This window comes from Astyanax mexicanus, chromosome 24 (genome assembly GCF_023375975.1).
Source record: "Astyanax mexicanus isolate ESR-SI-001 chromosome 24, AstMex3_surface, whole genome shotgun sequence".
Classification (NCBI taxonomy): Eukaryota; Metazoa; Chordata; class Actinopteri; order Characiformes; family Acestrorhamphidae; genus Astyanax; species Astyanax mexicanus.
The window spans coordinates 29,030,542-29,046,935 of NC_064431.1; the positions used below are offsets into that span (position 1 = coordinate 29,030,542).

The 16,394-nt window shown below is 36.8% G+C and overlaps 1 protein-coding gene across 1 annotated transcript; it reads left to right on the forward strand.

Annotated features, from left to right (window-relative positions):
* Positions 1–104: 104 nt before the first annotated feature.
* arl8bb (ADP-ribosylation factor-like 8Bb) lies at positions 105–12,795 on the forward strand. The gene is made up of 7 exons (XM_007254552.4): positions 105–326; positions 5,862–5,942; positions 6,156–6,229; positions 6,729–6,822; positions 7,358–7,425; positions 8,499–8,569; positions 11,187–12,795. The coding sequence occupies exons 1-7, from the start codon at positions 204–206 to the stop codon at positions 11,234–11,236; spliced, it is 561 nt and encodes a 186-aa protein (XP_007254614.1). The 5' UTR covers positions 105–203; the 3' UTR covers positions 11,237–12,795.
* Positions 12,796–16,394: the final 3,599 nt, after the last annotated feature.

Consider the following 16,394-nt stretch of genomic DNA (forward strand, 5'->3'; position numbering starts at 1 on the left):
CATATGCGATTTCGGACGCAACCCGGGACTCTTATTTTGATATTCTGATCCTCTCCTGTGGTATCAGCGTCGCTGTGTTGAGGCTCCTGTTCTCCGGTCACATCACTATCACGTGATTTCAGTTCCAGGTCTGAGTCTGAGTGCGGAGTGAGCCGGGCTGTGTTTATTAGTGTTTAGTATCAGTGTTTATCAGTGCAGCGGACATGCTGGCCCTCATTAACCGGCTCCTGGACTGGTTCAGGGCTTTATTCTGGAAGGAGGAGATGGAGCTGACCCTGGTGGGCCTGCAGTACTCCGGAAAGACCACTTTCGTCAACGTGATCGCGGTAAGAGCTGCTGAATCCTGACCCATACCTCCCCCAGACACAACACTGCGGCTCCCTGCCCCACACACACACACACACACACACCAAACACAGATCACTACACACCACACACACACCACACACACCAAACACAACTCCACACACACCAAACACACACGCAGATCACTACACACCAAACACAACTCCACACACACCTCCACACATACACCAAACACACACACCAAACACAGCTCCACACACACACTGTCATCTGCTTTACCTGTGCTGTTCTGTGTGTTATATGTGTTATATGTTATTAGGGTTAGGTATGGTTTATAAATGGGATTATATATAGACTGGGCTTCAATTCATGTACAAGAAAAATAAGTACTGAATGGTGAAAATGGTACACATTTATTTTATTGGAATTATAGGTTAATACAAAAATAAAAAAAAAATATTCAAAGCCTTTAAAGAGCCACAAAACAAACCCTATTTTTTTTTTTTCATTAATAGCTGAAATACGTTCATTTAAAGTAATGAAACATACTAGTCCTGCTTAAAAAAATCATAAACATTTCCTAAACTGAAATATACAGAAGTGGCATCTAAACTGAAAAAAAAAGAAATGCTTATGGCTCATATAAAAGTAAGTTTAAGTAATTAGGGCTGGGTTAAGTAATTTTTTTCCCCTAGGGTTGGCCGATATGGCCCTAAAATAATATCACAATATTTCATGGTATTTTTTCATGCTAACGATGCTTTTGGCAATATTACAAAAAATACATTACTCCCAAGAAAATCTAAATTACTTTTTAGGATTGCATATTATATGATATGGGACACCCCTAACTGAGATATTAAAAAAAACAGGAATTTTATCAGATTTGTAACAGAAGTCAATGATCCACAATGTCATGATACTAATAATAATGCACTCCAAATATCTCCATATATCCAGGTTTAAAGTAAAATAAATGATACTGGACAGATATAATATGTCTCTAGTAGATATATAATAGGAAATGAGAACCGTGTGAATTTTTATTTGGCTAGAAACAGCAAAAAAGTAGTACCCTGATGTGATAATTAGGAGTGGGTGATATGGCATGATATTTCAGGGTATAATATCGTTCACAATGTTCAAAAATTGTACGGTATGATATGGCACACCCCTACTATCCGCTCTTCCTCCAGACTCTGGTCTCTCGATTTTCAAATTAAATGCATAATTTACTGAAGGTTGAAATGCTTAAAAGCTTAATAGCATTTAAGCATAGATCACTCTGTTTGTAATGCTATATAAAATATGAGTTTTATATTTTGAACTGAATTAATGAAATAAAGTAACTTTTCAATGATACTCAAATTTCTTCCATAATGTATCACAAACGAAAAAACAGTAGCATATATTGTGATGCCGATATTTTTTCCCACCCCTAGTCAGTGTCATGCTGATGTCATTGTCATTGCTGAGGTTGATGGGAGTGGGTCTGTCTGCTTTAATGAAAAGAGTCTTTTTTTCTTCCATTTGTGTTGTGAAGTGATGCCATGCAAACAAAGATGATAGAAGGTCCTCCTGTCTTTGCTGTTCCCTCCCTGCCCTCTAAATAACCTGCTCTGCAAACACTGTCTGGCAGCTTCCTCATGCCTCGCTGTCGTCCTGATGGTTTTTGGCAGTGTGTCTGAAGGTGTATGGCTTTTGCAGAGGCAGGTTGGCAGTTTGCCTGAGAAGCAGGCCTGGCAGAGTGTAATGCAGTCTGGCCACTATAGAGACAGATTCCATACAGTTGAGTTTGTAGCGTGGGATTACCTTTTCCTATTTATTGGTATGATATTGACTGGGCTTTATAATGCAAGTATTGTTTTATTTTGCTCCTGGGCTCCCCCTACAGGTTGTAAGTGTAATTCACTTTTACTCCCCTGCAGTAAATACAAATTACATTATATAGCACTTTTCTACCAAAAGAATTCTGGTTCTTAAACCAGTTCTGTTCAGGCTTATAAGAACCGCAAACCAGCCTGTGTTTCCACCAGTTTTAGTGGAACCATTAAAATGGCACATCATACATCAACAGAGAGCATTGCACAGTGGCGGTCACAGTTTGTGCTGAAAGACCTAGCATTCTTTGGTTCTCACTGCAAACTGCTGGTTCCAGAATTTACTTTTGTTGGTTTAAACAGGGCGAACCGGTTCAAAATTCGGTTTGCAAATCAGAAAGGTGCCAATTCCAAGTGAGTGTATCCTCTCATAGACAGCTGTACACATGCATTTGTTAACAAGCTGAGAGATACAGAAGTGGCGTCTGAAAGTACTGAAAGTACCACATGGATATTATGATTCAAATAACATTGGCTACGTTCACATTACAAGCCTGAAGTGACTCAAATCAGATTTTTGCTCAATGTGGCTCAGATCCTATTTTTTTCATGACTGTGTGAACATGCCAAATCACTTACATTTGTGAATGTGAACCGACAAGATAGACAAATCCAATCTGAGCAAAAAAAATCAGATTTGTGCAATGTGGCTTGTAATGTGAACGCAGCCATTGGTATTTAGTCTATTTGCTGTGAAACTTTGAGGTTATTTTTTGTAGAATTGTATATATTTGTAGTTTAAATCATTAAGGAATTAAATATTCGGCAGTTTATTATATTACTTTTTTATGACATTATTTTTATGGTATATTATTTAATTTGTGACTTTTTTAATATTTTATACCATAATACATGTATATTGTTGTGAATTTCTACTCATAGAATCACTTATTTTGTTAAATTTAATTAAAAGGAGTGTGTCTTAGTAGAAACCCGGTGTGACCACGCCCAAGGTTTGTTAAGCTAGCTAACTGAAATATCTGCTTTCCTGGGCTTTAACTCATAGCAAATGTGCTCCTGTTGAAAGTGTAGCTCCTGATTTTCCCCTCCTGCCCTTCTGCTGCGAGTGGTCACTTGGGTAACGTAATTATTATTCATTATTATTCATGAGTGCTGAGGCGAGGTGTGCCATGACATGTTAAGACGAGCACTAAGACGAGGGAATGGCAGCATAATGTCTCCTTCACTGACCAAGACCTTTTGCTATAGTCCTGTAGTCTGTTATTTCTTATGCTTTTGAAATGCTCTTGCCCACAGTACCAGGATAATTGGGCTAATATTGAGGCTGATACACTCCTTCCAACATTTACGAAAGTTTTTGACTTTTGAATTAAGTATGTTAGTCAAGTATGTTAGGGCTGCACGATATATTGTTTAAGCACCATCATTGCAATGTGCGCATGTGCAATAGTCACATCGCAGGATAAAAAAAAACTTATATTGCAAAGAACAGCAGCAGGAGCTCCTCAGATAAAGTGCTGTTCTCATTTCTCTCCAGGCAGTACAGAGCGAGATGTTACCGTCACTCCAGTGTGTTAGCTTGTTATGCTAACTGTATAACATTTAGCTAGCGAGCTGTGCTGGTTAGGGGTGTGCCATATCGGATCATACACAATAATATCGCCATTATTTTTGAATAGCGTGAAGGATATTATACCCTGAAATATTGTGCTTTATCACCCATCCCTAATTATTACATTAGGGTACTACTTTTTTGCTATTTTAAGGGATTTCACACTGTTCTCATTTCCCATTATATATATCTACTAGAGACAGATTATATCTGTCCAGTGTCATTTATTTTAATTTTATCCTGGATATATGGAAATATTTGGAGAGCATTATGACAGAGAGTATCGTGACATTCTGGATCATTGACTTTTGTTACAAATCTGATTCTTTTTTTTTTTTTTTTTAATATCTCAGATAGGAGCGTGCCATATCATATAATATGCAATAACAGAATTAACTTTTTATTTTTGTTGCACTTGTGCATTCTTGAAATATCTTTTTTTTTTTTTTTTCTCTCAATGTTTTGTCATATCGCCAAGAGTATCGTTATCAATAGCGGAAAAAAAAACATGTAATATCATGATATAATTTTAGGTCCATATTGCCCACCCCTAGTGCCAGTATGCTTCCTTGGCGGTGCTGTATTACGCAGCGCTCCGCAACGCCTCCAGTGGTATGGAGGTATGTGGAAAATGCATACTGATTTTAATTTCCCCTTTGGTATACCAGATGAACCAATTTACCCCCAGCAATTATTTTAATTTGGTGTTCTAACTTTTTTTTTTACATGACTGTATATCAGAAGTGTTTTAAACACAGTAATACACTGCATTCACCTGGATACTAAAGCAATATTTTACAGATATTTTAGAGAAATCCCTCATTTCTCTGCCCTGGTTGGGGTTTTTCTTCAAGACTCCAGCTAGTGCTTGAAAGCTTCATTAATCTGGAGTGTATAGCAGTGAAGAATGTGACCTACATCCTGATGTTTTTTCCCTTTAATTGCAGCTTATTGGATTAAGAGTCTTCTGAATTCAGCAGAGCATGGAGTAACGTAATCGCGGTGTGGAGAGACTTACTGTAGAATCAATGTGATCATTGTGTTGGAAACAGAAAAAAATGGATTCAGTAGAGGGAGTGTTTTGAATTCACTGCCGCGGAGCACGAGCCGTTCTAGTGAGCTCTCAGCGTTAATGATTTAGCCCGTGTTTCCTTTCCTTTTCTGTTTCTATTCTCTTTTTCACTTTTTCTGCTATTTTTTCTTCTTTTTTTTCTTCTTCCTGTCTCTTTCTCGCCTTTTTATTCCACTGTTTCATATGCGACAGGTTTGGACTTATGTGAGCTTTTAGCTTATTTATGTCAAAATGAATTGTATAACATTGTATACTGATGTACCATATCCTTTATTTTCTCAAAAATTGACAGTGCGCCTTGTGTATGAATTCTACCAGTCAGGATTTAAGGAGCTGAAAAGCTTCTTATACAGGAGTTTCAGTGAAGTTTCTCCAGCACTAAGGCTGGAGCAGTATTAGCACTATCCACTAACCATAGCGCTAGTTCTTTTGCCTTTCAGAGGAGAGTATATCAGACTGTAGTCTATGTGTTTACTATGTTAAAACAAGCTAAGTGGGACAAACCACTAGCTAATATCGCCCTGACTTACTGGAACACTCAGGGTTCCTCAGTTTAGCGCTGTCGTGTGGCATTTACTAGTGCTAAGTGCTGCTATCCGTGCTAAAATATTAAAAATCTAACTGTACTGTATTGGTCCTTTGATTTTTAAATGAAATGCAACATTTACTGACGGTCAATGATTATATAATATATGAGTTTCACATTTTGAATGTTTTAAGAGATCCGAAATCAATATTGGGTGGAATAACCCTTTTTTTTTTTAAATATTAGTAATTTTCATGCATCTTATGTTCTCCTCCACCAGTCTTACACACTGCTTTTGGAAGACTTTATGCCTCTACTGGTGCAAAAATTCAACCAGATCAGTTTGGTTTGATGGCTTGTGATCATCCATCTTCCTCTTGATTATATACCTAAGGCTTTCAATTTGGTAAAATCGAAGAAATATATATATATATATATATATATATATATATATATATACTGTACTCATGTGTAATACTTTGTATCCTCTCTGTGTTTCTGCAGTCCGGGCAGTTCAGTGAAGACATGATCCCCACTGTGGGCTTCAATATGAGAAAAGTTACCAAAGGCAACGTCACAATAAAGGTACTCCATCAGTAACAGCAATCTTTACAGTCCTTTTACTCATTTAAATGCATTGTAAGTGTAATGTAGGAGTTTGGTTTGAGATTGTTTATGTTGTTGTATTGTAACAGTTACTGTCCATATCTATCCATCCAAAACAATTTTTACAGCAAATATTTGAAGGCTTAGATGTTTTGTTGTAAGAAACTTTTAAAGTGTGTTTTCTGCGTGTAGATTTGGGATATAGGAGGACAGCCTCGTTTCAGGAGCATGTGGGAGAGATACTGCAGAGGAGTCAACGCTATAGTGTAAGTGTGGACGTTTCAGAACATCAGATTTTCCACGGCAGGAACGGTTTTGAAGAAACCGATAATGAAGTGAAATTCCCAGGACAGCTCAGTTCTAAATAAAGAAAAAACAAGCTGCATTTAGTCTTCTTGTAGCTTCATTATGACCAGTCAAAAGTTTTGGACATGCAGGGTGCCATGTGGTCCACCGGTTTAAAGCACTGCCACAATGATTGGGGAATCGCTGGTTCGAATCCCGGTCATGCAGCTTGCCTCAGCTGCCTGAGCCCTGAGAGAGCCTTGATAGATGGAGTTCTTTGTCCTCATCACTCCTAGGGTGATGTGGATCAGCTGATGGATCGGAACCGAGTTGCTGCGCTGTCCTCTGAGTGTGCTATTAATCTTCAATGTTGTAAATTATATTAATGACAATGTGTGGCCAAACTGTTTGAATGGTACTGTTTTAACTGCGTTTTAACTTGTGTTTGAATGTTTAATTGTTTTCTGTTTATCCTCTCAGGTATATGGTGGATGCTGCTGACCGGGATAAAATCGAGCCCTCCAGGAACGAACTACACAATTTGTTAGACAAACCTCAACTTCAAGGCATTCCTGTGAGTTTTTTTTTTTTTCTTTTATTTCTCAACAGTTACTGCATGTCATCAGCAGGCCTATTACCATTTTTCTGTTATGGAGATGATCTTGTTCATTTTTATGGCCACATTTTTAACCACAATTTAATTTGTATGTTTATTTAGAAAATATATTCTTCTTACACCTTACGTCTTAATTTTGTCAATAATTAAAAGATTACTATTCTGTTAAAAGATGTAATCACATTATTGTGCTTTTGTATTAACATTTTATCAGGGTCATAAAATGTTTTTAAAATGAAAATATCGTTTATCATACTTATTTCTGGGACTACAGATTGGGAGGGGACAAACAAGACTACAGTTTCCAAACTGTAAAGCATTAGGTGCTCTAACACATAAGGTTATCACTAAGACTGAGTAGAAAGCATTGCCTTCTATTAGCAGCTGTGGTTTAAAGGTGCTTAAAAATTACAGACATAATTGCTCCTAAATCTAAGTTATATGGCAGCATAAATAAAGTTTGTTCTGTTTTTCTTCTTTGTTCTATTTTTAGGTTCTCGTTTTGGGCAACAAAAGAGATCTCCCCGACGCTCTGGACGAGAAACAGCTTATTGAGAAAATGTAAGATTTTCTTAATGCTTTGTGCTCTTTTAAGAGGCAAAAAACAAAGGGAGACAAAGATGAGCCTTCTGAGTCACTCTCACGTGAGAGAAGAGGAGAATGTGCTGAGAGGGGGGACAAACAAGACTACAGTTACCATATATATTGTTATAAACTGCTGCAGTTCCCACAATGCCATGCAAATCTAATGGATTGCAATGGTTTATGATTCCAGGTGACTGTACTTGTACTTGTGAAATAACTGCATTTACTTTAATAGCATGCACTGTGTATTCTTAATGTGGTCGCATGCACTAAACTACACTCCTAGTGTGAGTGTATTTTCTAACAATATCCTCTACAAATTCTTTAAAAATGTAATCTAAATAAAATTAACTGAATGATGCCCTAGAAAATAATCATCATATGAATTTTCAACTTTACCAATTGACTTCTAACAAACTTTTAGATACAAACTAAATGAGATTTCTATATAATTGAAATATGGTATAATTTGACTGAAAAATTATTAAATTAGTTTGGGATCTTACTATAAAATTGGTAGAGTTGTTATGATAGGTCAAACTGCTATGAGATCAGATTTACAGTTTTGCTGTTGCTTAAAATTAATTCTCTAAAACTACTGTACTTCCTGAATTATCTTTATTTTAGTTACTTTATTTATAGAGCAACCAAGAAGAAAAATACATCTTTCATATGACATGCATTCATGCATGAATCATGCTCACATGATGACCATAATATCATTCATTGTTTATCTGGGCAGCAGTAATGAAATACTCATGACTGTATTGTCCTGTTTACCATTTATCTGCTACTCTGCAATGCTTTTAACTCGCTTCTCCTGCAATTTCTAATGCAGACTCTTCCGTTTTAGACATTTTCTCCACTATCTTCCAGAGATCCTCTCCACTGAGAAAGATCTAGCTCTGGTTCTGCTTTGGTCGTTTTACTCAGACAGCTGACTGACTGCGTTTGCCAGACTTTACAATGCAATTCTATTGAACAGGGGTTGTCTTGTGAACAGCGTCATTAAGATAATAGCTCACGGGTTCTTGCTTGTTTCCTTTCAGGAACTTGGCGGCAATCCAGGATAGAGAAATCTGCTGCTACTCTGTGTCGTGTAAAGAGAAGGACAATATAGGTGAGTGGGATGATAAACTAGCGCTGACCAGATACAAGCACCAATAAGTTAATTGTTGGAATAGCCATTGAATTACTGTATTTTTTTAACTATAAGGCAGACTTAAAATCCTTTCATTTTACCAAAAATCGTCAGTGCACCTTATAATCCAGTGCGCCATACTGTATTTTACCAGTCAGGAATTAAGGTGCTGTAAAGCCACTCCGCTGAAGTACAGCATTATACAAGAGTTTTAGTTTCTCCAGCACAGAGGCTGGAGCAGTATTAGCATTAGCCACTAACCGCAGCGCTAGCTCTTTCACCATTCAGAGGCGATTATATGTGACTGTTGGTTGTTTCCACCCAATTGGACAATAAGGGATTCTATAAAACCACTCTGCTGAAGTAAAGCATTATACAGACGTTTCAGTGAAGTTTCTCCAGCACCAAGACTGGAGCAGTAATAGCATTAGCCGCTAACCGCAGCGCTAGCTCTTTCGCCATTCAGAGGCAAGTATATGAGACTGTGGGTGTTTCCACCCAATTAGACAATAAGGGATGCTATAAAACCACTCTGCTGAAGTAAAGCATTATGCAGAAATTTCATGAAGTTTCTCCAGCACCAAGGCTGGAGCAGTATTAGCATTAGCCACTAACCGCAGCACTAGCTATTTCGCCATTCAGAGGCGATTATATGAGACTGTTGGTTGTTTCCACCCAATTAGACAATAAGGGATGCTATAAAACAACTCTGCAAAAGTACAGCATTATACAGGAGTTTCAGTGAACTTTCTCCAGCACCAAGGCTGAAGCAGTATTAGCATTAGCAGCTAACCGCAGCACTAGTTCTTTCGCCGTTCAGAGGAGAGTATATTAGACTGTTGGTTGTTTCCACACAATTAGACAATTAAACAAGAGATGCTATAAAACCCCAAAATCTTCATTTCCACTGATGATTGTTGTGCAAATTCTTGAAATGTATTACTTTATTCAACATTCATGCAGATCATCGGTTCTTAAGCTTTTTTTTACTGTATGTGCCCTTTTAAGGATTTAAAATATTCAGTACTGTGCAGCACTTTAGGGGCCGCAGAAGAATTAATGGACAAAATGTATACTGAATATCTCTTCTAATTAAACTTATTAATCTTAAAATGTGATTTTTTTTTACGTCAAACCAGCGCATATTTTACTGTTGGTAAATCGCTGGTTGACATCATGAGGAGAACATTTGGAGAAAGTTAAATAGATTTATTCATTATTCAATATGTCCAGTATTTTTTTTCCTACAGTCCCTAAAGTGCAGCTCTGCACTGAAGACGCAGGAGTTCAGCTGGATTTTCTTTACTGTTGTCGTATATACAAGTTAAAAAGCCCTGGTGTAGATGATTCTACACCCTGATGTGACCTTTACTGAAAGTACAGTAACTGTGGTGACTCAAGCCGTACTTGGTTTTGGTTTTAGCTGTGTCATATGAGTGAGTGCATATCAGCAATGCACAATAGCCTAATGAGGAAATCAATACGCTGACTCACCGCAGGCAAAAGAGCTCAGGCAAACAGGCATGCAGAGACCGAGAGGGAGACGGGCGTCAGCGCGGAAATGATCTAAAAAGGTCTGATGTGTTTAAATCTCAGTGGAGACCTAATCTGGATCTGCTAATGAGACCCTCACAGCTGCTCTTTACTCTCTTTACTCTGAGTCATGTTAAAATGAAGGCCGTTAAATCTGTCAGCAGTGAGTGGTACTTTTTTAGGATCCTTAGTCTGGAGCAGTGTCGCTATAAATCTGAGCAGATCATCCTTGGTGCCACTGCTTATATGAGAAAAGTCCTGTGGGCAGCATCCTGTGATCTGTGATCTGTGCAGCAACAGATTCAGAGCTTCTGTCTCTGATTAAATGATTTGATACATGTGAATGTGTTTTCAACGAACCTTACTGTATTATGTTAAAAAATAAAATGAGATTACAGCACAGTAAAGTACATTTTTAATTGCAACTGTGATTTTATTGATATTTTAATGTTTAATTCTGACCTCATACATAACGATTTTCGAGTGATTTTACTGTCACAGACAATTTCCAGAGTCTGGATAAAATCAGGACGAGTTGCATGGCGTCATCTTTCTTTTTTTTCTTTTTTATATATATCTTTTTTGTTATTTCAGCCATTTCTCAAATTTCTGCAAATAAATGCTGTAAATGACAATATTTTTCAGAAGCATGATGGAAAACAGTTTTAGAAAATAATCTAGTTGAAGTCTAGCAAATATTGACCCCACAAGATCTCCAGTCTTTGCAAAATCTTAGTCTGTGACTAAAAAGTCTGTGACTAGTTATTAGATGTGAGAAGGTTTTGACTAAAGAGTAAAGAGTCTTTCCGAAGTCATGTAGTATATGGACATATATCACTGCCCCATAAAAGCAAATGTCTATCTTCTGAGATTTACTCTGGCAGCTTCTGTATGTAAATATGTATAATCTCCATTATGCTATTTTCAAAATCGCATTAAAATAGTAATTTGATTAATCTCCCAACTCAAGTTTCTGCTTATAGTTCAGTTTAGACTGTGTTTACGCACTTCTAAAACAACCACTTTCTCATGTTCCTATTTTTTTTCTCTCTTTCTGTTTCAGATATCACTCTGCAGTGGCTTATTCAGCACTCTAAATCACGGAGAAGCTGAAAGGAAAGTTGCTTTGCATCGCGTCAGACACCCCCCCCCATCTACTCGTCTACTCATCCTGCCCTGCAGCCAAGGCCCAGCCTCCAGCCCCTAGACTCCAGCCCCCAGCCCTGAGCCAGACTGACCCCGACACAACAACTGCCCCCAGCTCTCTGCCTCAGCCCCAGTTCCTGCCAGCTACTGCTGCCCCAGCCTTGCCTTGATCTAGAGTCTGAACCAAAAACTAAACAGTAGTTACCCCTGGTCCTCAGCCTCATGACCTGTAGCTTCTGGGAGAGGAAACGGTACAGAGAACAGAAACCAAATCATTCATTTATTTTTTTTTACCAGAGTGCAATCAGAAACAGAAACTAAATGAAGCACAAATTGATTTTATTTACTTTTATAGTAACATATCTAACTAGGTAGTAGTGCAAATAGAACAAATAGAAGGTTAACCTGAATCTGAAACAAATTAATCATTTTGTTAACAAGTAAAATAGTAAAAATAGTAAAAGTTTTTGATTGCGTTCTTTTAAAAATATTGTTTGTTTATGTTCGCAGTCTTTCCTTATATGTCTACCTCATACATACATACACAAATATTTTTTTTTATTGTTGTCAGGCAAAAATCTTGACATACTCCAAAATTACTTGGAATAAAATCATTTTACATTAACCTCCATTGAAAATGAAAAAGGTTTGTTCCTTATCCTGTAAAGTTTGCATTTTGAAGAGTGAGTCACGATTGTGACAACATCTTTAATCTTTAATTCAATTATTCGAATCAATTTGCACTTTGTTTAGTGGAGAAAATGATTAGGTCATGTGTTAACCCCTTAAACTCCAGGTTTAAGATTCATTATTGGGTAACTGCTCTTAAATCATCCAGTTATTACTACAAACCTGCTTTGAAAGGTGTGCATGTATTCACAAATGTGAATGAATTTCTGCCTACAGGCCTTGGGGTTTAAGAGGTTAATCTTAAAAGGTTAAACTTAAAAGCTGCATTATACTGAGCACTTTTACAGCAGGCATCACATTGCATTCTTCCAGACCACAGTAATATTCAGATTATTTGATGAGACAGCAGCCGTGATTAAGAAAACATGTGATGGCATTGAATCAGAGCTGAATCACAGCTAACTGTGGAATAACCCACAGAACAGTCATGCATTCCAGATCGTTCTACCTAATGTTAAAGAGCACAGACCAGCAGAGAAGAAGCTCAGCTGGCTGGGCTTAGTTTAACTGCTAGACAGAGTGTGGTTAAAGTAGAACAAAATATGGGAAATCTGCTTTTTTAAAACAGTGTGGTCAATATATGAACATCACTGTTTTTACAGAATTTGCAAAAAATGTAAACTTGTTTTTGGAAAGTTTCTGAAGGAAACAAATGCTAGCTAAATTATGGTCTTTCTTCTTTGTTAAACAAACTTTACATTTGTCATAAGACTGTTAATATTATTATTCACTCTATAAGGTGCACTTAAAATCCTTTAATTTTCCCAAAAATCAACAGTGCACCTTATGTCTGCTAAAGTACAGCTTTATTAAGAAGCTGTAAGTTATTAAGAAGTGAAGTTTGTCCAGCATCAAGGCTGAAGCAGTTTTAGCATTTAGCCGCTAACCACAGCATTAGCTCTTTCGCTATTCAGAAGTGAGTATATTGGACTGTAGTCTGTGTGTTTACTGTGTTTAAACAAGCTAAGCGGGACAAACCGCTAGTTGATAGCACCCTAGGTAACCGGAACACTCAGAGTTCCTCAGTGTAGTGCTGTCGAGGGGCGTTCACTAGCGCTAAGTGCTGCTAACCGCGCTGCTAACCACAGCTAGCACTGCTGCGAACCACGGCTAGTGCTGCTGCTAACCACGGCTAGCGCTGCTGCTAACCATGGAAATCTAAGCTTACTGTAAATAAACGTAAGCGCTTTACTCACCCAAATAAACAGTTAAGTAAGGAAATGTGTGTAGATTAATATCCAGCATGACTGTTGGCTCAAGCATAAAAACTATAACCTACAACTAATGCTAACATCCTCATTCTACTACTACTACAGCTAATGATATTAATAATTAGTAGATAGTAGATTAATAAATAAAGTACATTAAATGACAATCTTACTGTTCTAGCTGTCAGGACAATAGCTAGTTATCTATAGACCTTTTGATCTTAATGGTTAATGCATTATAGCAAAATAGCAGCGATAAGCGATTCACAATAATACACCAATAATACTGTTATTATTAGACACTTACCATGTTAGCTTGTGTTAAAGCTCAGTAAAGATGATTTGAGGGAGTCTAAAAACTGTTGAGCACCTTGCAAAATTTACCATTACACTGATATTTAAAGGTGTATGTGACAAAAAAGCTAGATAGCTACACTATATGGACAAAAGTATTTGGATATATCTACTAAATTTGCTATAAGGCTGGATCATACAATATAAAATAAAATAAAATTATATACAATTCCAATATCAATATGAAAAGTATAACCGACTCCACACTAATGTGTATTGATTTAGAATGGGATGCCATAAAATGGAATGCTCCTCTATGTGTAATTTAATGTGTAGGTGTCCCACCACTTTTGTCCATATAACATAACATAGCTATCATTAAAGAAGCTAGCCAGTTTGTTAGGTATATTAATGTCTATTATCTGAATAGATCTTTCAATTCATCTGCTTTGACTCTAAACTCCCAATACCGAGATCATAATACTTCAATCTCTCCACTAGAGGTCATCTGTCTCTTCTTCAACTTCAACTTTTGATTAGGTGGCTATTCTCCCCCTTTTTTTTTATTTTATTTAACTCATCCTGTTGCATCCTCTTGCATATTTATTTTACTTTTTTATTTTTGGGTTTCTGTGCTCTGTACTAATCCCTGAGCCCTAAAACTACCCGAAAAAACATCTGTGGTGTCCAGTGGAAGTGCTTTTTTTTTTTTTTTTTTTTTTTTTTTACAGTTTTTCTGGTGATCAGATCTTCTCTTGTCTTTGTCTGCCTGTTCTAAACTTGATTGTTAACGAGCCTGCCAAAAGATCACATCTTCTTCAGTCTCTGTAGTGCAATTAACTCTTGAATTTCAGTGCTGTTGGCGAAGCTGAATTGCTGTTCGTAGCCTGTGCAGTATTTTTGTATGATAATTAGCTTTAGAAGTAGCTTTACCAATGGGAGAAACCGAATGAGAGGTATGGATGGTTGTTCTCTGGAGAAATTGAAGTGCCTTTTGCATGAAAAGCTCATTTAGTTGCACATGTATATAATATATCTCTATTGTTTTGGTTATGTACGCTTAGTGGTGGTAGTATAGTACAGGGGTTCTTCTCAATTGGTCTCAGCCTGGGACCCACATTTTATCTTGGTCACTAAGTTGCGACCCACTTTTATAGAATACAAACCAAACAAATTTATTTTTGAAAAATAGCCAAAAAACCCATTTAAAAAGGAAAACTGATTGTGTATTGACTGAAAGTGTATTGACTTTGGGTGTAGTAACACATGATGAGCTTTCTGAGATACTGTAATTTTGTGTTTTTTGCCCAGCACCTCCGTATCGGGGCATATTTTGCCCAGATAAATTGCTTTTTACACCATTATCTAGGCTCAAAGTAGCTCCACACCTTCTTGCTAGAATCTGGAGAGCCCTGACATATACATCAAGGCTTTTTTTTGTAATTTAAAAAAGTGCACAAGAAGCTTATTAAAAACCTCTGTTTATATCCCAGAATGCTAGCTTCAGCTCCGGGCACTGCCATCACTGTACTAAAAAAATATATATATACATAGACTCAAAAAGCACAAAATTACTGTATCTCGGAAAGCTGTGGGAGAGCAGATATGGGCTAATTAACAAAGATAAGTACTTTTTATCATGTTTTACTACAACAAAAGTCCATTTTACACCAGAGTTCTCCTTTAAACATACTGTACATATGCAATGCGAAATACATTTTAGAGCTTTTTTTTTTTTTGGAGAAACCGAGGAGGAACATGACAACTACATGCATAAAAGTTACTATAATAAAATATCAAAAAAAAAAAAAACTGTACAAAATAAATAAGGCCACAAAATTAGGTGAGTTTGTGACTCTAATCATACTCTAATAGTCATAAACAGATCATCAGAAAATGTGAATTTATTGGAGTTTGTTAGTCACCAAGACAAAGATTGGGCACCATTGCTTTAAAGGAATGTCCTAGTAAAGTGCTAGTGCTAATGCTAATACACACAAACAACCAGGAGCGAATAACCAGCAGTTGTGATGTCTATCTGATATCTACTTCTGTGTTAGCCACATTAGCATGTTTGGCAAGTCTACCTGCTTTAACATTATATGAATGACCTGTCTGTTCAACAGCACTAATGCTAAAATGCTAAAATTAGAAAAGATTAATAGCCACCAAATTAGCTTTCTGTCTGGAAAGTAAACACTGCTATCTATGTTAGCAGTTAGCATGTTAGCATGTTTTCTCAAGCTGTTGCTTTGTCATTAACAAAAAAACATCTTTAAAAACAACATTAATTAATAGCCACTAATTAGCATTATAGAAAAAATAAATTGATGCTAATTGCTAGTAGCATCTCTCAGTTGTTAGCCGCATTAGCATATTTGGTCAAGCTGTTGCTTCATCGTCTACAACTGCATATCTGCCCACATCTGCTGTAGCCTGTACTCATAAATATACTTACAAAGCAACACTATATTTGAATGGCTTTACTTGAAGAATGCTTAAGACAGTCATAACTTGCATAAGAATATAATTATAACTTTGCATATGACGCTTTAATGTAAAGATTTTATTTTCATTAAGTTATTCATTCATGTTCACGAAATGTTATCAGCTAAAGTTCTCAAAACACAAACAAATATGTGAATAAATAAGGAGAATGTGATGATTTTAGGGTGCAGATATGATGGTATTGTGTTTAGGAAGTCTTTAAGTTAACCTTCTCAACAGAAATGGTCTTTGATGGCTTCCATACTGCTTTAAACTCAGCTTATTGATTTGAATTTACTGCTGTAATAATGTACGCAATTAACCTAGAAACTTGATTTAAACACGTGACAAAGTTTACAAAGCCTGGTGACTCATTAGCGGTTTGATTTAGTTATATAATCACAGTGTTGCTGAGTTCAGAATGTAGATTTATGCTTTTTATTCAT